The sequence below is a fragment of the Piliocolobus tephrosceles genome, chromosome 10, assembly GCF_002776525.5.
Source record: "Piliocolobus tephrosceles isolate RC106 chromosome 10, ASM277652v3, whole genome shotgun sequence".
Lineage (NCBI taxonomy): Eukaryota > Metazoa > Chordata > Mammalia > Primates > Cercopithecidae > Piliocolobus > Piliocolobus tephrosceles.
The window spans coordinates 97,972,174-97,998,014 of record NC_045443.1 but is presented as its reverse complement, the minus strand read 5'-3'; the positions used below and the strand labels follow the sequence as shown (position 1 = coordinate 97,998,014).

General features: G+C 43.8%; 1 protein-coding gene across 2 annotated transcripts in view; it reads right to left on the bottom strand.

Moving 5' to 3' along the window:
* The window catches only part of SLC17A8 (solute carrier family 17 member 8), a 66,599-nt gene extending 40,758 nt beyond the window's left edge, over window positions 1–25,841 (bottom strand). For both annotated transcript variants that reach the window (XM_023207062.2, XM_023207143.2), the window contains exons 1-2: window positions 25,423–25,841; window positions 268–520 (exon numbers count right to left, since the gene is read on the bottom strand). In XM_023207062.2, coding sequence (XP_023062830.1) covers window positions 268–520; window positions 25,423–25,523 — 354 coding nt within the window. In that variant the 5' untranslated portion in view covers window positions 25,524–25,841. The remainder of the gene's footprint in view (window positions 1–267; window positions 521–25,422) is intronic.

Genomic DNA, 25,841 nt, shown 5'->3' with positions numbered 1-25,841 from the left:
AGGAGCAAAGTATTGACACAGCTGCAGTCAAAAAAAGTTTCCTCACGATTGTAGTCTCAGCTACTGATCTGAGATGCTGAGATGCTGAGATAGGAGGAGCTACTCATTTGAGATGTTGAAATGGGAGGATGCTGAGATGGGAGGGTCATTTCAACCTGGCAGGTCAGGACTGCAGTGAGCCAAGATTGTGCCACGTACTCTAGCCTGGGAGACTGAGTGAGACCCTGTCTCCAAAAGAAAAGGCTTCCACCATGGATTGATACCAACCTGAATTTCCGGTTTTCCGTCGACATATACGGTGCTGTTGTTGACCATTTCCACAATGGCAACTCCAAGATTGCACCGGATCCCAAAAGAAATGCAGAATCCCAGCCCACTCATGATAGCAATGATGTAACGCTTGGGGAGGCCACAGCAGCGGCAGTCGCAGAGTGGGGGGCTTGGCCTGGACGTCTGCACTGGCCTGCCTTCTTCATTCAGCTCAATGTTTTCTTCTTCCTCAGTGCTCCCATCGATTTTTCTACATGGGAAGAAGGATAGGCAGAAAATAAAAGCCAGGATTAAAGGGAAAAGAAAGGATACTAAGCAAAAAGAAAAAAGGTATCAGCAGATGAAAAACAAAAAGGAAGACCCATAGTAGAACACTATGGGTATATTATAATTATTAAAGTAAGGTTTATTATTAAATATTATTATTACTAAAGTAAGTTATAGTGGCTAAAACTACTGATGTTCTGGGTATTGTGTGGGACTTTTATAAACATTCAAACAATCGTTTAAATCTTATAACAACCCCATGAGGTAGATAGTGTCATCATGCCATTTTATAGATGAGGAAACTAAGTCACTTGAGGTAGGATAGAAGCCCAAGTTCAGAGCCTATGTCTAAAACAATATGCTATACTGAGTTTCCTGCTGAAAGAGCATTGACAGACTTTGTTCACATTGCTTGACCCAGCTGTTACAGTTGACCTTAATCTTTCTAAGTCCTTCTTTTTTTTTTTTTTTTTTTTTTTTGAGACAGAGTTTTGCTTTTGTTGCCCGGGCTGGAGTGCAATGGCATGATCTCGGCTCACCACAATCTCTGCCTCCCCGGGTTCAAGCAATTCTCTCACATCAGCCTCCCAAGTAGCTGGGATTACAGGTCTGCACCACCACGCCAGGCTAATTTTTGTATTGTAAGTAGAGACGAGGTTTCTCCATGTTGGTCAGGCTGGTCTCAAACTCCTGACCTCAGATGATACGCCTGCCTTGGCCTCCTGAAGTGCTGGAATTATAGGTGTGAGCCACTGTGCCTGGCCTAATTTTTCTAAGTCTTAATAAAATATTAAGTGGAGGTGGAGAGGGACATTTTCTATCACAATGTACACTCATTTGGTTGTATATTCTTTTCTCCTTAGATGGTTCCTCTAAGGAGGTGGTCCTCTAGCACCTTTTATTCAAATGGTAGAATTTTTCACTGACCTCTATAGATTCCAATTATGGCACATTCATTATAGTGAATTTATCTCTTCTTTTAAAAACACTAATTGGGCAAACTGAACCCTATCTGTCAATTATAAAGGAAGTTGTATCCTCTTACTTATTGTCATCTTTCCGAGGATGCTATCATGGCCCACTTAAGGTCCAAGTGTTTTTAAAGATAATCAAAACTTGCAAGTTTTCATAAATATTAAATTCAGTGACAAATAGCTAATATAATGGTTAACCCAATAGTTTGGATGAAACACAAGTCATTTGCCCACCTGTTCATATGAAAGACAACCTTGGCAGGTTCTTTTTTTTTTTTTTTTTTTTTTTGAGACAGAGTCTCAGTCTGTCACCAGGCTGGAGTGTAGTGACGTGATTCTCGGCTCACTGCAATCTCCGACTCCCTGGCTCAAGCAATTCTCCTGCCTCACCTTCCCGAGTAGCTGGGATTACAGCCACGCATCACCACGTGCAGCTAATTTTTTTATTTTTAGTAGAGACGGGGTTTCAACATGTTGGCCAGGATAGTTCTGATCTCCTGACCTCGTGATCTGCCTGCCTTGGCCTCCCAAAGTGCTGGGATTACAGGTGCGAGTCACCGCCCCCGGCACCTTGGCAAGTTCTTATGACTCAAGGAAAACCAAATTTCCAGCACAAGTATAGAGAAACAAATATACTGGATTCAATTCAGTTCATCAGATATATATTAAGTGCCTACTATGTCTCAGGTACTGTGCTAAGTGTTGGGGAGCAATAGAGAATGTGACATGTTCTCTGCCTTCTTCCGGCTCTTAGGCTGGTGGGGAAGAAAGACACATACACAAGCATCTATAATTACTGGATGATGTGGGTTTTGTTGAAATCAAAGTGAAAAGCGATGGTAAAACATGGAAAGGAGCTTTCAGTTTCAACTTGTGAGCCCAGAGTAGAAGCTTAGTAAATGTGCCAGAACATTAAAGCAACTGGAAAAGAACTCTAACCATTTCCCTACCGATGTATCTACCTGCCAGCCTGCATTTATACTGATGGGGTCTATGTGTTCATCTGCAGTTGTCCATGCTTCTAGCTAAGGCCAGCCCCTCTCCCTGGACACTAGATCTCGTCCCCTTTTATCCCCTCATGAATATTGCTCCAGAAATCCCCACCCCCACACTTCATCCATTATGTTCTCCTCCCTAGTATAATAGATCATTCCTGTTGCCTATAAATAAGCTTTTATTCCTCCCATATTAGAATCTAAAATAAAATACATTTTCTCTTTCAGTTATCCTCCTATTTCTCATTCTCCTTTTTTAAGAAAGAAATGACTTCAATTCCTCTCCTCTTGTTCTCTCCTGGACCCACTCCAGCCAGGTATTCCCAACCTGAGCCTGCAAAACTGCTCTTCTTAAGGTTATCGATGCCCTCCTCATGGCTCAGTCCAAAGGTCATTTTCAGTCCTCATCTGACGTAATCAACCTAGCAGCAGCATTTCACACAATTGACCACTTTCTCTTCCTTGGCCATTTTATGTTCTTCCAGGAAAACACTTGATCATCCTCCTAATTCTTCCCTTTTGTCTCTTATAGCTGATTCCTTCTTTCCTCCACCTATATACACTAGAATGCCTAGGACTCTGTTCTTAGGTCTCTTGCTTTCTATCTGTGCCCTCTAGGTCATCTAAGCTGGCTCTGGGCTTTGGATACCGTGTATATGCTAACAGCTCCCAATCTTTATGACTAGCCTTATCTGACCTCTCCTTGGACACCTAAAAGGCAGCTTAAACTTGACATGTCCAAACTGACTTCCCCTAAAAAAATATATACAATTCCTGAAGTCATTCTCATCATAAGTGATGACAATTTTGCAACTTTGGTTGCTCCAGCAAAAATCTTGAAGCCATCAGGCTGGGTACGGTGACTCATGCCTGTAATCCCAGCACTTTGAGAGGCCGAGGCAGGTGGATCATCTGAGGTCAGGAGTTCGAGACCAGCCTGGCCAATATGGCAAACCCTGTCTCTACTAAAAATACAAAAATTAGCCGGGTGTGGTGGCATGCACCTGTAGTCCCAGCTAGTCAGGAGACTGAGGCAGGAGAATCACTTGAACCTGGGAGGCGGAGGTTGCAGTGAGCTGACATTGCACCATTGCACTCCAGTCTTCGTGACAGTGAGACTCCATCTCAAAAAAAAAAAAAAAAAAAAAATTGATGCCATCTTGGATGCCTCACTTCTCCAATTTATGTCCAACTGAAGAGCTCATGTACTTTACTTTAAATGTTGAGTCTCCCGCCTACTCAGCTGTGTGACTTCAGCCTAAATACTTAACCTCCCTGGACTTCAGTTTCTTCATCTGTAAGCTAGGAATTATGATAGTTTCTTCTTCATAGCGTTGTTCTTAGGATTGTCATGAATGAGTTATTAAACTTAGGTAATTTAGAACAGAACTTGCCACATATTAAAAAGTGACATACGCCAGCTATTTTTATTACATTAATCTTCACTGTCACTTAATGAGTCTAGGATGCTAGACTAAGCATTGATGCCATTAGCTCTGAGAGGCAGTTAGATGACAGGACTTTATAATGGGCCGCCCTGGTAGTCTCCATGAATTTCTGGCAACCAAATATGTATAACTTAAGTAGGATGGAAAACTGATGCTCTAGGCCTGGCGTGGTGGCTCACGCTTGTAATCCCAGCACTTTGAGAGGCTGAGGTGGGCAGATCACCTGAGGTCAGGAGTTCGAGACCAGCCTGACCAACATGGCAAAACCCCGTCTCTACTAAAAATGCAAAAATTAGCCAGGCATGGTGGCGTGCACCTGTAGTCCCAGCTACTCTGGAGGCTGAGGCATGAGAATCACTTGAACCTGGGAGGCAGAGGTTACCATGAGCCAAGATCACACCACTGCACTCCAGCCTGGGCAGCAGAGTGAGACTCCATCTCAAAAATAGAAGAAGAAGAAAGAAGAAGAAGAAGGAGGAGGAGGAGGAGGAGGAGGAGGAGAGGAAGAGGAAGAAGAAAGAAAACTGATGCTCTAATGTTGACACATTACTATAATAGTATATTTCTAGCAGCTAAAACAAGGATAATATGTAACAACCACAGCAATACTTGTATGAGGCAAATTCAGTTCTTTCCCTCTGCCCTCCTCTACAGATGCCTTCATGTAATTCTCTTATTTGATCACTAATTCAGCTCAGTGAGACATGGGAAATCTAATACTCCCATTTGATACAAAATACAACCGTAGTTCAGAAGGCAAGAACAAACCGGCCAAGGTCACACAGCCCTTAGTGGGTAGAGGCAAGATATGAAACCCTTCTCCTTTCCTGTCTAGGTCCCTTGGGCCCCCTTCCTGTGTGTTCCCAGCACACCAGGCCATGCTCCTTCTCAATGATCTTCCTGAGTCACTTTGTCATCTGCACCTGTTACTTTGTAGTCCTTGACCAGCCACCATGACTCAGAAAAGCACGGTAAGAGAATGGGCTCTGGGCTGAGAGACGTCCAGTGCTGTCTCCCACGTGCTAGCTCTGTGACTTTGGCTAAGTTACTTGACCTTCTACTAGTCTTCCAGGGATGCTGTAACAACGTACCACAAACTAGGTGCCTTAAAACAACAGAAATGTATTTTCCTATAGTTCTAGAGCCAGAAATCTGAGATCCAGGTTTCAGCAGGCCTTGGTTTCTTCTGAGGCCTTTCTTTTTGGCTTGCAGATGGCTCTTATCCCTGTGCCTTCACGTAGTCTTCCTTCTATGGATCTGTGTGTCCCAATTTTTTCTTCCTATAAGGACATCAGTCATATTCTATTAGGGCCTACCCTAAGGACCCCATTTAACCTTAATTACCTTTTTAAAGACCCTATCTCCAAATACAGTCATATTCTGAGGTACTGAGGGTTAGAATTTCACCGTAATGAATCTGGGCAGATTCATATGAAGACACAATTCAGCCTGTAAGAATCCCTATCTGTAAACTGGGCTAATCGTAATGGGTATCTCATAGGATTGTTCAATGATTGATGCATGCAAATGATTCATGGCAGTGCCTGGTATGTAAAAAGTGCTTTATATTAATAGGTGGTAAGTACTATCACTATTGCTATTAATAAAGTGTCACCTGTCATAAGCTTAGCCCTCTCTATATGCATGCAGATGCTTTAGATGAAGGCTAATGAAAACCGAAAGCGCTGTGGGGCTTTGCAGTGCTTAATTGCAGACAGCCCCAGCTGCTGTGCTCTGAATCAACCACCCATTTGGCATGGGGACAGCGCTTCTTTCTCACAGGCTGCTCTTCCGCCAAGAACTGAGCACCTCAGGGACATGAGGCCGTTCTTTCCTGCCAGAGGCAGGACTCCTCTGACAGTGACTGGCTCCAGGACTCCCCACTGGCCATGACAAAACTTCCCAGTATTGTAGTATAGTCTGAAAGTCTTCTCACCTGGCTTTTCTTCTTTCCTTCTCTCCTACACAGGGAGCAGTTTGAACACTCTCCCAGCCTCCTCCAGCTCCTTCCCCATTTTCCCTCAATAAATCTCTTGGCCAGGTGTAGTGACTCATGCCTGTAATCCAAGTACTTTGGGAGGCTGAGGCAGGAAGATCACTTGAGCTAAAGAGTTTGAGGCTACAGTGAGCTGTGATTGTGCCACTGCACTCCAGCCTGGGAGACAGAGTGAGACCATGTCTCGTATGTGCCAAGTCCTGTCTTGGTATCTGCGTTCTTGGAAGACCTGAAGAAACACAAGCACGCTCTGTGTGCACAGTGCCATCTTAGATATCCTGAGACTTTCCGGAGGGAAGACATACAGTATGGGAGATGGAGAGAAAGAAGGGGAAATGATCAAAGGGTAGGCCCTGAAAGAAGGAGCTGTGGGCTCCCCAGGAAGCAGGACCTATAGCTGGCTGACCTGAAGCCAGCCCCTTACAGCAGCTCTCCAGCTGGAGACAGGATATCGGGAGCTGTGGGGAGGGGTCTGAGCACAGGATCTCACTTCCCTTTGCCCAAAGTGGCAGCTGAGCCACCACTTCAAGGGATCATGGGCTCAGGAGCAAATGAGGATCAACAACTAGCAGGACCTCCTGAGTTGTCTGTGAGTCCTTTGCACAACCTTGCTGTGGCAAAGGGAAGCACTAAAATGAACAGAAATCTAACTTCCCCCAGGCAGGGGGCTCAGAGGCAGATTTGATTTGTTTCATTTTATTTATTTTTTTGAGACAGAGTCTTGCTCTGTTACCCAGGTTGGAGTATAGTCGCGCAATCTTGGCTCACTGCAACCTCTGCCTCCCAGGTTCAAGCAATTCTCGTGCCTCAGCCTCCCAAGTAGCTGGGATTACAGATGTAGGCTAATTTTTGTATTTTTAGTAGAGACAGGGTTTCAGCATGTTGGCCAGGCTGGTCTCGAACTTCTGGCTTCAAGCAATCCACCTACCTCAGTCTCCCAGAGTGCTGGGATTAATAGGTGTGAGCCACTGTGCCCGGCCAGATTTGATTTGTTTTAAAAGCATTCAAATAGCAGGCCATTTCTTGTATAGCCTAACTCACAGAGTAAGACTAAGCACCCCCTCGCCCTCACCCTCACCCTGTATCATGGAACACACCAGACTCTGGGCAGTCAGATAATCTGGATTTGATTTCCAGCTCTGCCACTGATACTCGAGCTGTGTGACGTGGGGGCAAATAACCTGGCCTCTCTGAATCTCACATATCCTCTTCTGTACAATAAACATTTATCTCACAGAGATACATGAGCCTACCCTACAAAGACTAACACATTACCGCCAATAAATGAATAGACATTGCCTGAACATTACGGTCTCTGCCATCCCTGGTGTCTCCTTAGCGTTTTACACATTCCTCTGTTAGAGCACTTCTCACATGGAGTTAGAGTCATTTTCTTTTTTTCTTTTTTTTTTTTGTTGTTTGTTTTTTAAGTAAAAAAATAGTATGTTTTATTTTATTTTTTGCATTACTAGGGAGATTGAATTCCACCTCCTCCTCATTTTATTTTGCCCTTTTATTTTTTCTTCTGTAAATTATTTATATTTGGGTTTTCTTTTTTTTTTTAATTATTATACTTTAAGTTCTAGGGTACATGTACATAACGTGCAGGTTTGTTACATATGTATACTTGTGCCATGTTGGTGTGCTGCACCCATCAACTCGTCAGCACCCATCAATTCGTCATTTATATCAGGTATAACTCCCAATGCAATCCCTCCCCGCTCCCCCCCCCCATGATAGGCCCCGATGTGTGATGTTCCCCTTCCCGAGTCCAAGTGATGTCATTGTTCAGTTCCCACCTATGAGTGAGAACATGTGGTGTTTGGTTTTCTCTTCTTGTGATAGTTTGCTAAGAATGATGGTTTCCAGCTGCATCCATGTCCCTACAAAGGACGCAGACTCATCCTTTTTTATGGCTGCATAATATTCCATGGTGTATATGTGCCACATTTTCTTAATCCAGAGTCATTTTCATTTAGCAGCATAGGTGCTAAGTAAATAGCCACTGATTTGAGCTAGGCACAGTGGCTCATGCCTGTAATCCCAGCACTTTGGGAGGCTGAGGCAGGTGGATCACCTGAAGTTAGGGGTTCGAGACAGGCCTGACCAACATGGTAAATGAAGCCCCATCTCTACTAAAAATGCAAAAATCAGCTGGGCACAGTGGCAGGCACCTGTAATCCCAGCTACTCGGGAGGCTGAGGCAGGAGAATCTCTTGAACCTGGGAGGCGGAGGTTGCAGTGAGCCGAGATGGCACCATTGCACTCCAGCCTGGGTGACCGAGCAAGACTGCCTCGGGGGAAAAAAAAAAAAAAAGTCAGATTTGTGTCGTGTCCATATATGAATGAAGGTCTCCCTGATCCCAGGACCATTTCCAACTCATCTTTATTCTCTGTGTTCAGCATCGTGCCTGGAAACAATGAATCCTTGTCCAACTGAATGGAATTGGTGGATCAATTCCAGACATCATTCCTGGCTTGAAGCACTTATAGACAGGGTTAAGGATCTATTCATCCCTACCCAGAAAAAGAAAAAAAAGAAAAAAAAAAAGCTTTATAAAAAGGAGAGGAGAGGAGAAAGTTATTTAAGAATAAGAGAAGAAAAACGAACTCATTTCTTAGGAGTTGGAGGACTTTAATTATCCCTAACAGCTATTTATCCCATTCATTTTTCCTTCTCTGCTTGACTGCAGTTGATCTTTCAGATCAGAGAATCTTCATTCTTTCTAGAGTGACATTCTCATTCTTGTTTCTCCAAATATAGACAGCTGCGGTCTGCGGACTGCTGGCCCTCTGCACACTAGGGAGGTGCCTGCTTTCTGTTCTCAGACACAGTTGTCCAGCAAACATCCAAGCCCCAGGAGTCTAATTGCCTAAGATATGCTAATTAACCCTTAGGCACTTAAAGAACTATTTCTTTGCAATTCAAATGTTCCCACTAATTGCGGGAAAGGTTTTGTTTTGTTTTGTTTCATAGGTAATAAGATCAACACTTGGAGCACAAAGTGAGAGAACTTGCAGATAATTTTAAAAATCCATTTACTGGCTGGGCGTGGTGGCTCACGCCTACAATCCTAACAGTTTGGGAGGCTGAGGCAGGAGGATCCCTTGAGCCCAGGAGTTTGAGACCAACATGGGCAATATAGACAGACCCTGTCTAAAGCTAAATATATATATAACAATATTTTTAAATCAATTTGCTTGCTCACCGTATTTGGTATGAACTGAAATGTGTGCCCCAAAATTCATGTGTTGAACTCTTAATCCCCAGTACCACCAAACATGGTTATATTTAGGATAAGGTGCTTAAGGAAGTAATTATGGTTAAATGAGGCCCTTAGGGCGGACCCTAATCTAATATGAATGATGTCCTTATAAGAAGAGGACATTTGAGCCAGGTGTGGTGGCATGGATGCCTGTGGTCCCAGTTACTTGGGAGGCTGAGGGGAGAGGATCGCTTAAGCCCAGGAGTTGGACATTGCAGTGAACTATGCACTCCAGGCTGGGTGACAGAGGGAGACCCTGTTTCAAAAAAAATACATAAATAAAAAGAGACTTGGACACACAGAGACACCAGGGATGCATATGCATAGAGGAAGGCCATCTGAGGACATAGCAAGAAGGCAATATCTGCAAGCCAAGGACAAAGTCCTCAGGAGAAATCAAACCTTGATCTTGGACTTCTAGCTTCCAGAAAAGAGAGAAAATAAATTTCTGTTGGTTAAGCCACCCAGTCTGTAGTATTTTGTTGTGGCAGCCCTAGCAAACAAATACAGCATTCAAATTTGCCCTCTGAAAAGGTCCCATTTAGCTCATGTTGTCTTTTACATAATCCTTGAGTTGCTCTTCTACTAGAAGAAGAAAATTAACTGAAGGACATTGACTACTTGCTACACTCTAGATGCTCTGCGAGGTTTCTATAAAATATATGTTATCTCCCTTAATCCTCAAAATAGTCTTGACAAATAGGACTTACCTCCATCTTACAGCTCAGAAGACTGAGACTCAGAATTTTTAAAACCTTGCCCAGCTGGACACAGTGGCTCACGCATGTAATCCCAACACTTTGGGAGGCCAAGGTAGGTGGATCACCTGAGGTCTGTGTTCAAGACCAGCCTGGTCAACAGAGTGAAAACCCGTCTCTACTAAAAATACAAAAAAGTTAGCTGGATGTGCCAGCAAGTGCCTGTTGATTTGTTTTTTCTAAGACCAGCCCAGCGGGCGCAAAAGAACCAGCGAGTAGGCAAAGGTCAGGAGCAAAACTGCAAGTTTATTTTTGTAACCTAAGGTGTGGAGAAGAAGTCTGTCCACCTCCGGCAAATAAGGCCGGCAGAGTTCCCCACCCCAAGCTCTCCGACGGAGTTCCAACAGTCCCGACATCCCGACAGGAGTGGGGTTGTGAGAAAGCTGCCTGGGACCCTGGCCGACAGCGGCTTTTCTAGGAGTGGGAGGGCAATAGGCGGGGCACGGGCGTGTCGGGGGGCCTTCCGCAGGTGCGACCAGGTAAATCTTGGTCTCTTCGGATTGACGTCACCTGGCGCATGCCCAGTTGATCTGCACCTTCCCAGGCGCGGGCTGCATTTTCGTGCGCGGGAAGAGTTGGGGGGGGTGCGGGGGATGAAGAACCCGGAAGTGCACCATCTTGCCTCCATTCGTCCAAACACCTGTAATCCCAGCTACTCAGGAGACTGAAGCAGGAGAATCACTTGAACCTGGGAGGTGGAGGTTGCAGTGAACCGCACTCCAGCCTGGGTGACAGAGTGAAAACTCTGTCTTAAAAACAAAATAAAACAAAACAAAAAAAATTGCCCAAGGATCATCCAGCTGCGGTTGGTGAAGGGAGAACACAACTGAGATTTGCTATCCAGCCTATTGCTACCAGTGTGCCACAGGAACTAATCAGAAAGCGCCTGACAAATAGCGAGTGCTTTACCTATAGAGACTTTTTTTTAAAGGTTCTGGAGAAGCAGTATTGCAGTGAGATTAAGAGAACATGCCTGGAGACAGACAGTCCTGCGTTCAATGCTGACTGTGGTATTTATTAGGTATGTGGCCTTGAGCAAATTACCTAACTTCCCTCAACCTCAGTTCCCTCATTTATGAGAGGAAGACAGGACTACCATGAACGTTAAATAAGACCGAGTCACAAAACAGCCTAATTCCTAGCACTTGATAAATAATCAATAAATGGTAAATTTTAAAGAGGGGAAGGAGGATTTAAAATATGATCCCCAGAGCTAGTTTGAGATTTGAAAGAGGATCTTATCAGCATGGAATTCAGCACATCACATTCAAAAGGAGCTCAATAAAGTGCACCTGGTCAACTCCAGCCCAGTCAATGCTCTCACAGTACCTATGTCTCTCATTTTTAAAATTGATATTTGCCTCTTCCAGTAGATTGTAAATTCAGAAAGTCAGGAACCAAAAATTCCTAGCACTCAGCCCAGCTTCATAGATTTAGAGGTATTAACCGAGGCTGTTTTTGTTTTCTTCTGGTAATTTGACCCTTTCCTATCCCCCCATTTAAGCAGAGAGTCACTGCTCCTTACCTCAGCAGGGATAGTCTCTATGGCTTTAAAAAGCCTAAGTCACAGATGACAAGCTGACAGCCCAATGGCCATATGTGACCCATAACCGTGTTTTGTTTATCTGGTGGAATGTGTGTATGGGTTTTTGCTTTTTTTTTTTTTTTTTCTTAGAATTTAGATTAATTGGCCAGGCATGGTGGCTCATGCCTGTAACCCCAGCACTTTGGCAGGCCAAGGCGTGCAGATCACCTGAGGTCAGGAGTTCAAGGCCAGCCTGGCCAACATGGCAAAACTCCATCTCTACTATAAATACAAAATTAGCTAGACATGATGGTGCACACCTGTAATCCCAGCTACTCAGGGGGCTGAGGCAGGAGAATCGCCTGAACCCAGGAGGCAGAGGTTGTAGTGAGCTGAGATCATGCCTTTGCACTCCAGCCTGGGTGACAAGAGCAAAACTCCATCTCAAAAAAAAAAAAAAAAAAAAAAGAATTTAGATTAATTGACAGAGTTTAAAAACCAAGGCCCAGCATAGTGGCTCACATCTGTAATCCTGGAACTTTGGGAGGCCAAGGTGAGAGGATCGCTTGAGGGTAGGAGTTTGAAACCAGCCTGGGCAACATAGTGAGACCCCCATCTCTACTTTTTAAAATTGTATTAAATAAATAAATAAATATCAGAAGATAGCTCAAAAAAGCAGAAACAAGCAAACATATAAAACCCTGGATTTCTTGTTTATTCTGAAAAATCTGAAGACCTGAAATTATCAAGCTCTCACTCTGTCATGGCTACAATTGGCTCTCATTTTACCGCAGTTCCCACCACTCCCTATTGTCACTTCCACAGTGAGCTCAGTTGCCATTTAACATTATACTTGCACTGTTACTTTTCTAGTAGTTAAAATCAAAACATAAGAAAAATATGTTTTGTACTCATGTCTGTATCAAAAGTTGAAAAATAAAAATTAGACTAGTAGCACACATACGGAGCAGACAACCATCATTTACCACTGTCGAATATCTTAATGACTTCTTGATATTTTGAATCTTGCTGGAGCAGCAAAAAAAAAAAAAATCAAAAACAAAACAAAACCAAAAAAACTACTTTTCCTAGACTCTCTTGCAGCTACAATGAAGTCATGAGAGGTGAACTCTGCTAAATCCGAAGCACTTGAATAAGATTTAGATACAGGACAGAACAAGAAGAGGATACGCATACAGGGGAATGGTAGTGCAGATGGTTTCGAATGCAACAGAGGCAACTGGCTCCTCTGTGACTGCTGTGGCAGAATTTCTGGAACAAGTCATGAATATAATCAGCACTTAGAGGCAGGCAGTGGTGGCAGCTGTGTTTTATCCAGAACAGTCTAGTGGTATGTGTTCTCTGCTGCTTTTTTCCTGGAGATAGAACATCCAGACCTGATCTTTCCAGGAAGTTGAACAATTCCTAACATTCTTTTATTTTTTATTTATTTATGTTTTTGAGATGGAGTCTTGCTCTGTCGCCCAGGCTGGAGTGCAGTGGTGCAATTTTGGCTCACTGCAACCTCTGCCTCCTGGGTTCAAGCAATTCTCCTGCCTCAGCCTCCTGAGTAGCTGGGATTACAGGCACGCACCACCATGCCCAGCTAATTTTTGTAGTTTTAGTAGAAATGGAATTTCACCATGTTGGCCAGGCTGGTCTCAAACTCCTGACCTCAGGTGATCCACCACCCACCTCGGCCTCCCAAAGTGCTGGAATTACAGGGGTGAGCCACTCCACCCGGTCCCATTCCTAACATTCTTTACTAAATTTCATTCCCCTTTAGCTAGAGTGGATTCTGTTGATTGCAACTAAGAATGTTGAATGATACAACATATTTCCTTGCAGAAGTGGAGACTATTTCCATGTGTTAATATGTAGTATGTCTATGTCAAGATATATAATATGGTTGCTTTACTCTGTAGGTATTGAATCTATAGACCCTACTAACCTTTAAGAAGCACTTAGAAAATCTGATTGTTGTAAAAGTATTTGGGAGAAGTTGGAAAAAGAGAAAATATAAACTTTGGATGAGAAAATATACTTTTGAGCTAAGAAAAGATACTGGGAGCAGGACTGGTAGAATCTGATGAACATTTACATCAAGAGGCGGGAAAGTATGCCCGGGAATGGATCCTGAATGTTCTAGATTTTGAGGGAGTACGGTAGTAAAGTTGGATAAGGGAGACTTCAACAATATGGTAGGTGATTGAATTGTGTCCTCCAAAAAAGATATGTTGGTGTTCTAACCCCCAATTCCTTATTTGGAAATGGGGTCTTCACAGATGTAATCAAGTTAACATGATGTCATCCTAGATTAATTTCATGACTGGTGTCCTTATAAGAAGAGGGGAATTTGAACACATAGACCCAGACACCAGGGGAGAAGGCCATGTGACAACAAATGCAGGAATTGGAGTGATGCATCCACAAGCCAAGACATGCCTGGGATTCCCAGCAGCTACCAGCAGCCAGAAAGAGGCAAGCATGAGGCCTCCTTCAGAGCCTTCAGGGGGAACTTGACCCTGCCAACACCTTGTGTTTGGACTTCTGGACTCCAGAATTGTAAGAGAATAAGTTTCTGTTGTTTTAAGCCACCCGGTTTGTGGTATTTTGTTACAGCAGCCCTAGGAAACTGATAAAGGGGGAATGGTTCCATGACACAGGGTCTAACATCCTGGCAAAGGCCTTAAGAGAAATGGTCCTGATAAACTGCGAATACAGTTCTTGGAAACTTAAACAAAATAGAGATGTCCAGAAGAGGCTGGTGATTTTAAAATGTAATTCTGTACTAATTTCTAGTCATTATTACATTGTACACAGAGATATAGGATATGACCACCATGACTTTAAAAAAAAAATAACTTGAAAGCTGGGCACAGTGGTTCACACCTGTAATCCCAGCAATTTGTCAGGCTGAGGTTGGGAGGATGGCTTGAGCCCAGGAGTTCGAGACCATTCTAGGCAACATAGCGAGACCTTCGTCTCTACAAAATATTTTAAAAATTAGCCAAGCATGGTGGCTCGCAACTGTAGTCTCAGCTACTCAGGAGGCTGAGGTGGGAGGATCGCTTGAGCCTGGGAGGTTGAGGCTGCAGTGAGGTATGATTGTGCCACTGCACTCCAGCCTAGGTGACAGAGTGAGACCCTGTCTCAAGTAAATAAATAAATAAATAAAAGAATAAAAAATTATCCATTCCAGGAGAGAACGCCCAAGGCCACAAGAGTGTCCTGACTTGGGTTGGTCCAGGTCTACATCCTCTCTTTTCCTTCATTGTTATATAAATCTAATTTACAAGCCTATTTCATTTTTTAATGCCTGGTAGAAAAATTGCTGAATTTGAACCAGTCATAGTGATGAATTGCTGATAATTAAACTGGCTATGTTCTATTCCTTTAAGTAAAGTTTTGATCTCTGTTATTTGGAATATAAGAATTCTGTAATTGTTCTATCTTTAATGTTGATCACACTCTTGATCAATTAAAAGGTCTCTCTTTTGTTTTTTGTTTTTTTGTTTTTTTTTTTTGTTGTTGTTTTTTTTTTGAGGCGGAGTCTCGCTCTGTCGCCCGGACTGAAGTGCAGTGGCCGGATCTCAGCTCACTGCAAGCTCCGCCTCCCGGGTTCACGCCATTCTCCTGCCTAAGCCTCCCGAATAGCTGGGACTACAGGCGCCTGCCACCTCGCCCGGCTAGTTTTTTTTGTATTTTTAGTAGAGGCGGGGTTTCACCGTGTTAGCCAGGATGGTCTCGATCTCCTGACCTCGTGATCCGCCCGTCTCGGCCTCCCAAAGTGCTGGGATTACAGGCTTGAGCCACCGCGCCCGGCCTAAAAGGTCTCTCTTTAACTTATTTTTTTTTAAAATGAGAAATGTTGGGAACTGTTATAGCAGATTATAAAGAAAGATCAAAAGGCTCAAATAAATGACTATGCCGGAATGCATTCTCTATGTAAGACCAGAAAACCCACAAATGAACTATATTCCTCGGAAGGCCTGAGGAGTACTCCTGCTCCTAAGACAATAAGGAATGCAGTGGTGATGGGGACACCAGCACACTGAGATGCTCAGAAGTTGCTGTCCTTTGCTGGCTGAGGCTTACCGTAGGAGGTGCTGCTCCAGAACCAGTGGCAACTGGGATGATTGGCAGCACTTAACCATCATAAGTAAGGGCAGGAAATTCAGAATGACAGTTAGGGAATCAGCCCATAGGAATCTCAGAGATGACTCACAGAACATGGTGCTCCAAGGAGCAAAAAAAAATGGGCAGCCAATAAGGGTATTGTTTCATATACATAAAACCAGAAAAGATCAAGAGCTGATGAATGAGCAGTGGGCTGAGGCTGGTCACCCCAATGGAAAGTCACACTCTCTTGCTGAAGACTGAAGGAGAAGACTGAAGGTTCCATGACTAAGGAATCTGCAACACCGCAGAAGAAAATGCAGTCGTGATGCCCACAGTCCTTCCCCAAAGGAGCCTACCACCATTAATTTGGGTAAACATACACAGAAGAAAGAGAAACACCTCGATCTTTTGCAGACTTTTGGGTAAAGGGGCAAGCTGATGTTGATACTCAAGGATTTATAGCACTATCCTGCCTCCGTTAGAGTGGGGCTTATGAGGGTCAAGTAATAAGTGGAGTCCTGGCACAGGTTCGTCTCATAGTGAGTTCATGTCCCTGGACCCACCCAGTGGTCATTTCCCCATGTATGATTCCCACATGTATAATTGGAAGACAGACACCTAGCATCTGGAAAACCCTTTCAGTGGTTCCTTGACTTGTAGAATAAAAGCTATTGTAATAGAAAAAAAGTCAAATGGAAATCCTTAAAACTGTCATCCCTGGGTAAGAAGATAAATCAAAAACAGTATTATATTATGCAGAATGACAGAGATTATTGCACCTTCAGAGATTTAAAGTATGCAGAGGTGGTAGCCCCCATTAGATCCCAATGTAATTCACCAGCCTAGGCCCCTGAAAAAAAAAAAAAAGAAGGGATCATGGTAGATGACAGGGAGCTACGGAACTACCACACTCTTAACTCATGTACATAGCTTGCCTGTCTTGATCTAGGAAGGAGGCTAAGAAGTAAGAAGTTCACAATGACATAAGATGAACGACAGTATATATCCATGGATTGTTCTCTCTCATAATATAGTCAGAGAGACCTTCTGGACCAGCTGCAGAACATCACATTGATCTATTATGACCAATAGATGACATTATGTTGTTTAGACCTCAGGAGCAAGAACTGACAAGTACTCTGGATGCCTCAGTAAGACATGTGTGCTTCAAAGGGTGGGAAAAAATTGCAACAAAGATCACAGGTCCATCACATGGGTGAAGTTCACAGGGGTCTAGTGTTCGAGACATTCCAGAACATTCTCTTCAAAGTGAAGGAAAAGTTATTGTGCTTTGAACTCCCTGCCACTAAGGAAGAAGCACAATGGTTGGCAGACCTCTTTGGGTTTTTGAGGCAGTGTATTCAGCACTTGGGAATGTTGTTCTAACCCACTTATTCCATGACATAAAAAACTGCTGGTTTTTAATGAAACCCAAAAACAAGAAAATGTTCTGTAGCAAGTCCAGGCTGCAATAAGAGTGATCTTGCCACTAGGGCTGTATTCTCCAGCATACCCTTGGCACTAAAGTCATCTGAATAGGAAAAGACACTATATGAGGTTTCTGTCAAAACTCAATAGGAGAAATATAGCACAAAGCCTTAGGATTCTGGGACAAAGCCATATCATCTACAGTAGAGAAATATACAACAGATAGAAAACAAGTCATGGCATGTTACTGAGTCCTGGTGGAGACACAGCATCTGACCACGCAATATGAAGAGGCCATGCAGCCAAAACGACCTATCATGAGCTAGGTACTATCAGACCTGCGACGTCCAACTGTTCATCATGAGATGGAAGTGATCCATCTGGAATCTAACACCAGCAGGGCCACAGGGCACAAGTAAGCCCATGTGAGAGGGGCCAGGTTTCCACATGACCCATATCTGCTGTACCAATGCCTCCCCATGAGCTCACACCCATGAACAAATTACAGGAGGAAAAAAACTGAGTTGGGTCCAGAGCTGGTCAGTTTGGTATGTTACAGCGTGTTGCAAACGGACTGCTGCTATACTCCAGCTCCCCCAGGGATGGCCCTGAAGGACAGTGAGGGGGAAAGCCTCCCAATAGGCAGAGTTTTGAGCAGTCTCCTGGCCACACATTTTGTATGAAAAGAGCAACATTCAAAGGTAGGGATATGCATGGACTCAAAGCCAGTGATGAATGACTTCACTGGAGGTCGGGAGAAAAAGCAATATTGGAGGACTGGGAAGAAGATCTGGGGAAGGGATGTGGATCAGTCTATAAGAGTGGATGCCTCGTATGAGCTCTCCTGATTGCGCATTATCACATGCCACTTGGAAGAGGCATAATACAGACGATAGGCAGGCTGACTTGGCCAGTTGATGTCAGCCAGCTTCCATCCTCAGCCACCCAGTGCTAGAGCAGTGCACTTGTGAACTGAGTAACCATGGCAGTAGGGATGGAGGCTGTGTCGGGGCTTCCACTCACCAGGACTGAGCTAGCTCCTGCTGCTGTCAGCAACAAGACCAATGCTGAGCCCCTGAGATGGCACAATTCCTGAGGGGACAAACAAGTTTCTTGGTCACAAGTTGTTTGTAACAGACCCCTTCCATCCTGGAAAGGGTAGAAATCCATCCTGACTGGGGTTGAAATACTCCATGTATGAGTTTGCCTGTTCAGACTACAAGTCTCAGCCAGCATCACTATCTGAGGATTCAGTATCTGATTTCTCAACATGGGATCTCACATCACATCTTCTCAGAATAAGACACCCAATTTATGGCAAAGATGGCATAGCAGTGGGCACATGACAATGGGATCCCTAAGCCTCACCATATACGACACCACCCAGAAGCTGACAGCCTGCCAGAGCTGAGCTGAAGAAGCTTTTTTTGCTTTTTTTTTTTTTTTTTTTTGAGATGGAGTGTTGCTCTGTCACCCAGGCTAGAGTGCAGTGGCTCTATCTCAGCTCGCTGCAACCTCTGCCTCCCAGGTTTAAGCAAGCAATTCTCCTGCCTCAGCCTCCTGAGTAGCTGGGATAACAGGTACCCACCACCACGCTGGCTAACTTTTGTATTTTTAGTAGAAAATACATGTTTTGGCCGGGCGCGGTGGCTCACGCCTGTAATACCAGCACTTTCGGAGGCCGAGGAGGGCGGATCATGAGGTCAGGAGATAGAGACCATCCTGGCTAACACGGTGAAACCCCATCTCTACTAAAAATACAAAAAATTAGCCGGGGGTGGTGACGGGCACCTGTAGTCCCAGCTACTCGGCAGGCTGAGGCAGGAGAATGGCATGAACAGGAGACGGAGCTTGCAGTGAGTGGAGATCAAGCCACTGCACTCCAGCCTGGGCGACAGAGTGAGACTCCATCTCAAACACACACACACACACACACACACACACATATATACACACACACACACATATACATACACATACATGTTTCACTATGTTGGACAGGCTGGTCTACAACTCCTGACCTCAAATAATCCACCTGTGTTGGCCTCCCAAAGTGCTGGGATTACCGGCGTGAGCCACAGCACCCGGCCTCTGAAGAAGTTTCTCAAAGATGTAGCTGCGACATCAGCTTGGAGATGAAGCCCTGGGAGGGTAAGGTGCTATACTCCAGGATGCAGTATATTCCATGAACCAACAGTTATGCACCTGTAATCCCAGCATTTTGGGAGGCTGAGGCAGGCAGATCACTTGAGGTCAGGTGTTTGAGACCAGCCTGACCAACATGCTGAAACCCCATCTCTACTAAAAATACAAAATTAGTCGGGCACGGTGGTGGGTGCCTGTAATCCCAGCTACTCGGGAGGCTGAGGCAGGAGAATTGTTTGAACCCAGTAGGTAGAGGTTGCAGCGAGCCGAGATCAAGCTGCTGCATCCAGTCTGGGCAACAGAGCGGGACTCCATCTCAAACAAACAAACAAAAAACCCAACAGTTATGATACGGTGCTGTGTGCCCAATGGGCAGAACACACAGGTCAAAGAAACAAGGCATGAGAGAAGGAGTGGCCCCACTCACCATCATTCCCAGTAACCCACTTGAGGAACGTCTCATCTCTTCAACTTAGGCTCTGAGGGTCTAGAAATCCTGATTCACAAGGAAGAATTCTTCCATTTAGGAACACATTGGAAATCTCAGTCAACATATGGTTATGACAGCTGCTCAGCCACTTTGGGGTCCTCTTGCCAAGACCGGAAGACATGGCAAGAAGTCATTACAGTGGTAAGGGTCATGGATCCTGATCTTCAGGAGGAACCAGAACTGTCGCTTCATCATGGGAGCAGGAAGAAATATGTTTGGCACCCAGATGATCTGCTGGGACATCTCCTAATACTCCCTTGGCTAGTTTTTAACTCTCAGTGGGCAAATACAGCAACCATGACCTGGTGAGTTTATGTTAACCAAGGATTTAGACTTCTCAGGGATGAAGATCTGGGGCAACCCATCAGGCAAACCAACAGAAGTGAGGGGAATCAAAAGGGGTGGAGAGGAGGGACCAGTCACCACAGTGTGACCTGGACTCCGTCTTAATAACCCTTCTTTGGAAGGCTCCTCGGCCATTACAACCACAGAGTATCGGAGAAGCTGTACCTGGATGGCATGAACTTCATGTGAGAAGCAAGTTGATCTGAGCGGTGCAATGGGTGGGCTGTCATAGACACCATAGCGCACTCCCCAGTTTCCCTTGATGGGCAAGCACAATTCTACTTCCAGAGCTGCTAGCAGGTCATGGTTGCTGTATTTTCCCATTTGCAGTTAAAACTAGGCGGGGTGCGGTGGCTCGTGTCTGTAATTCTAGCATTTTGGGAGGCCAAGGCAGGAAGATCTCCTGACCCTAGGAGTTGAAGACCAGCCTAATCAACATGGTGAGACCCCCATCTCTATTATTTTAAAAATTAAAATTAAAAAAATAATAAAACTAGCCCAGGCAGTATCAGGAGATGTCCGAGTGGGCCACCCAGGTGCCAAACACATTTCTTCCTGCTCCCATGATGAGGTGACAGTTCTGGTTCCTCCTGAGGATCAGGACCCATGACCCTTGCCACCATGGTGACTCCTTGCCTGGGCTTCTAATATGGGCATGAGGTACCCTGGAGAACTTCCCACTGCTCAGTGGCCTCCAAATAAACCCCTCACCCACCCCCATCAACCCAGAGCTGATGACTGACTGAGGCAGAGATATAAAAGCTGCCCCACTTGTCCCAAAGGAAGGACCAGCACATGGCTTATGCTCCAGAGCCTTCCCCTGTGGATCTGGCCCCGGGCATTGTGAGCGTGCATCCTTGCTTGGCTCTTTCTCCTTTCCTTTTTTTTTTTTTTTTTTTTCGGAGATGGAGTCTCCCTCTGTCATCGAGGCTGGAGTGCGGTGGTGTGATCTTGGCTCACTGCAACCTCCGCCTCCTGGATTCGAGCAATTCTCCTGCCTCAGCCTCCTGAGTAGCTAGGACTATAGGCATATGCCACCATACCTGGCTAATTTTTTGTCTTTTAGTAGAGATGGGGCTTCACCGTATTGCCCAGGCTGGTCTCAAACTCCTGAACTCAGGCAATCTGCCTGCCTTGGACTCCCAAAATGCTAGGATTATAGGCGTGAGCCACCTCACCCAGCCTCTCCTTTCCTTTCTTGTTTTACTCCCTCCCAGGTTTTTCAGGAAAAGCTCATTAAATCACATTATAGGCTCACCCAAATCCCTGTCTCAGGCTGTGCTTTTTAGGGAATCTACCTAAGACAGAGGTGAAGTAAAGCAGGAAAGAGGGACAGAGAAGAGGGCAGGAGGAGGAGGGCAGGTGAGCTCCATGTTTAAATAGAACGGCCAGGAAAGTGGGGATCTTTGAGCAGAGACTTGAAGAAAGCGAGGGAATGAGCCATTAGGCTATCTGGGAGGAAAGCATTTAAGCAAAAGAAACAGATAGGGCGAAAGCTGGGACAGGCGTGGATCTGGGGAGTTCTGATAAGAGCCAGGAGGCCCGTGAATCCAGAGTAGAGTGAGGTAGGTAAACGTCACAGATGAACTCAGAGAGCCGTCCAAAAGTCCTAGATCACAGAGGACCTCGAAGGCCATTGAAAGGGCTCTGGCTTTAACTCTGAGTGAGGTAGCTTTGAGCAGGGGTGAGATGTAATCTGACTTGGTTTCCTAGAGTCACTCCATTGCAGCCAAGTTACCTGAGGTCATGCAGGCAGGGAAGTAAGGGATGCTGCAGCAATTGGAACCCAGGATCGCCTGATCTCAGAGCAGGCTTTAACACACTCGCCTTTGTTGATGGAGCAGGAAGTGCATATCTGGCACACTCCTGAATGCTAAGGACAGACACGATGCAGGGACTAGTTTCATTTAAAGGGAAGAGAGACATACTTGTAAAGAGACCAGACTCCCCTCAAGCCTCCCTTGGAGAAAGCCTTCAAATAAAGGTACAACCAGTTAGGAGAATAGCCCATACTTGCCAGCAGGTCCAGAAGTTGCTGGCTACATTGCAGTCCAAGTATACCTCTCTAAATAAGCGGCCCAATATCAAGACAGTGAGTAGGAAGAGGAAAGACACTTGATTAGAGAGGTAACATAATATAGTGATTAAGAATGATGGGCACAGAACATCTGGTTTGAAACCCAGCTCTGCCATTTACAAGCTGTGTGACCTTGGGCAAGCTACTTAACCTCTCTGTGCCTCAGTTTTCTCATCTGTAAAATTGTTGCTAGATGCTGTGGCTCATGCCTGTAATCCTAGCACTTTGGGAGGCCAAGGAGGCAGGATGGCTTGAGGCCAGGAGTTTGAGGCTGCAGTGAGCTATGATCACATCATTGCACTCCAGCCTAGGCAACAGAGCGAGATCCTACCTCAATAAAAAAGAAAAGTTGTAATTATAGTAATCCCCTCTCTATGGGGTTTTTAATAGAATTAAATGAGTTTACTGTGTCTGAAAGATACTGTTTTGTTTGTCACTATTATGTTTTTTAGACATGAACAATTAAAGGATACATAAATTGTAATTTAAATTGAACAAATCTGCATGTCAATTTCTAGACATTAATTTCCAAGTTTAATGCTTTCTATGTCATCTATATAATTCAATACTAAACTATAAATGAGTGCATCTTCTTTCTTCCTACACTTCTAATATATTATTTTACCTTTAGCTGATTAATTGCTCGGCTGCTTCTTATCAATGACTGTTTTCCAGGAAGGCTAATCATGCCTGACTGTAATCAACCCTGTGTGTGAACTCTCAAATGCTTCCCTGTGCAATTGCCACTCCCTTGACCGTGAGGAATACTGTGATTAAAAAGCATCTCAAGAATTCCATTTAGATGATGACCTCAGCCTCAAACATTATTAGACAGCTGTGATTTACACTGCCTTCTAAGTTAGAATGTAGGGGCTTTTAGCTTCCAAATTCTCCTACAAAACAGAAAACAGTTCTCTGTGATTTTTTTACATCGAATTCTGTCAACTGGTTTTACGTGAAAAGCAATGAAATGAGAGGGAAATGCCCAGTATATGCCAGGCTCTGGGCAGGGTCATTTACATACATTACCTTATACACCTGTGGTTAATGCCAAACATGTGGCAGAGCTGGTCTTGATAATTCCTCACTAGAATTGAGGATCAACTTGAATCACCGCTCAAGCAATGTCTGTTTTCACCTCTTCTGCCAATAATTTCTCTCTATAGATCACTGAAAACAGGGATTTGACCTTGGCTTTATTCTTTCTAAAGCCATTCTACAATTAGGACAACCATGACAATATCTAGCATTTGTTTAGTGCATTCTCTGTCCCTAGCACTGTGCTAGCTGTTTTTCTATCGTTCTCAGGAAACTGTTCAAACAGTCCTAGACACATAGCCCAATTTCTGGTTGAGGTCACACAATTTGGAAAATCACCAATTTTGTTATATCCCTAAGCAAACCAATTTGGTAAACAAAAAGATCTCCATGTGGCTCCTCCAATCCAACATAGCAAAACCGGCTCTTAGATCAATAATTCCTATTGAAAAAAGCAATTAAATTTCAAAAAAAGCAATTAAACTTAAGTTTGAAAAGAAAATTCCTAAGTATTTTTTTATATCAAGTATTTTATAAACTAAGGCAGAGTTTGCTGTTTATAATAGTGAGTATGGCCCAACGTCATGGGGTTTTTGATTTTGTTTTGTTTTTTTATTTTGTTTTGTTGAGACAGAGTCTGACTCTGTCACCCTGGCTGGAGTACAGAGGCACGATCTTGGCTCGCTGCAACCTTGAACGTCTGGGCTCAAGCAATACTCCCACTTCTTGGGAAGCTAAGATGACAGGCTTGCGCCATCATGCTGGCTAATTTTTTATATTTCTGTAGAGGCATGGTCTCTCTATGTTCCCCAAGCTAGTCTCGAACTTCTGGCCTCAAGCAATCCTCCCACCTCCGCCTCCCCAAGTGCTGGGATTACAGGCGTGAGCCACTGCGCCCGGCCTATGGTTTTCATTCTTGACTTTGCCAGATTCCTTTGTCATCACTTGAATAAGCCAATTAAGCTATTGTGCTTATTATGCAAAAATTATTTTTGCATTTCTAATCAAATGAACGCCATCACAATAAGATGTTACCTGGGGAGTGCTCAATGGAAGGATAAAACACTCTGAAAAAAAATGTTATTGTAATTTTTTCTATATTTGGCTGGTTTCTACTGCTGTCACTGAGCTAGGTTTTCATCTAGACATGCTAATTCAGTGTAGGTCTGATTGAAGCCTTTTTGTCTTTAATTACTAAAATAATAAGGTGTCCAACCCTTTTTTTTATTAGGAAAGCTTATTAGCAGTGATACAATGGAAAATTTAACACGGACAGGAGCATATGTGTCTTAAAACACAAGAAATGGGATGAATCTCAGATTGCCTGGAAATAGTCCTTTAAATGAAAAAGTTTTTAAATTTAAGAGATAACAGAAAAGTTAAAGGACACACCAGATGGCATTTTCACTCACCAGGATTAGAAATAATCATCCAAGCAAATGAAAAGCTTATCAAAGGTATTTTTCACATTTATTTATATCAGAGAGATAAAGCAGTCATTTTACCTTGCACATGAGGACCACTTATGAAATCATTTATATAATTTGAGAAGGCATTTACTATGTCTATACAAATTCATAAATTAAAATGTCACATTAATTCATTCTTTTATGGCAAACTCTCCTTCCACTAATATATTTTACTTTAAAAAATATTTACTTTTTGGTTTGGACTAAAATCTCATTCAATTCAATGATAGTACTTAACATTTTCCCACTGCAATTATGTGAGATTTTCTGCTTTAAGGAAATTTTTTAAGTTACCTCCTTCAAACTAATGTGTAACTATCCTTCTCTTTGCAAACTATACAATCAGGAACCACTTTACATATTTTATTAAATAAGCTAAAAATTACAAATATTTAATTTTCATTTATAGTGGAAAGATGCAGTGAAAAACTCATAAAAATTATTTCAGTTCAAGGCATAACTATATTTGTCATTACTAATGAATTAACATAAAATATTATCTCCCTAAATATTTTCTAATTCAATGCCAAACATACCATATGCAATATCATCATCTCCAGAAAGGGCTAATCCAGCTATATAAACAGAATACTTGTCTCGATATTTTCCTAATACAACCCAATACTTTTGATGCATCTGTTTTTCCTCCAGGCATAGACTACTGGAGCTAGAAGGGGCTCCAGAAGGATCTAATCTGACCCATCCTCTCCACATTAAAGTGTGGTTTTAAAAACGTGATACCAAGTCTCTCACATATTGGCAATACGAAGCTACTCAGAAAGGAACTAAAGTTCGCATTCAAACTTTACCTTTGTAAAATTCCCAAAGAATCTCCCACGGCGTTCTTCACTCCTTCCTTCCCAGGTTTCAGAATTTTTTCTTTGAAGGTATCAAATGCTTTAAAAGGCATTTTGAATTAAGGGTACCTCTGAGCCGTTAACAGTCAGTCTCAAAAACTGTCATCCTTTCACATTTCCAGTGTGAGGACCACCTTGTTTCCCTTGGTGAACACCTGGAAGTCAGTTCTCATGGAGGGAACTACTCAAAATCAAAAAGGAGATGAAACCCAGCCCGGATCTTCCAAGACAAGACAACTCCCTCCTCTCTCTGCTCCCCACCCCTCCAAAAAAGAGGCCAAGGGATGTCTGGCTGGGAATTCAGCCCCTTGCAAAAGCTGCACGCTTTGCAGCAGCCTGTGGCCGCTGTCTCAGGCAGCCACTCTCAGACT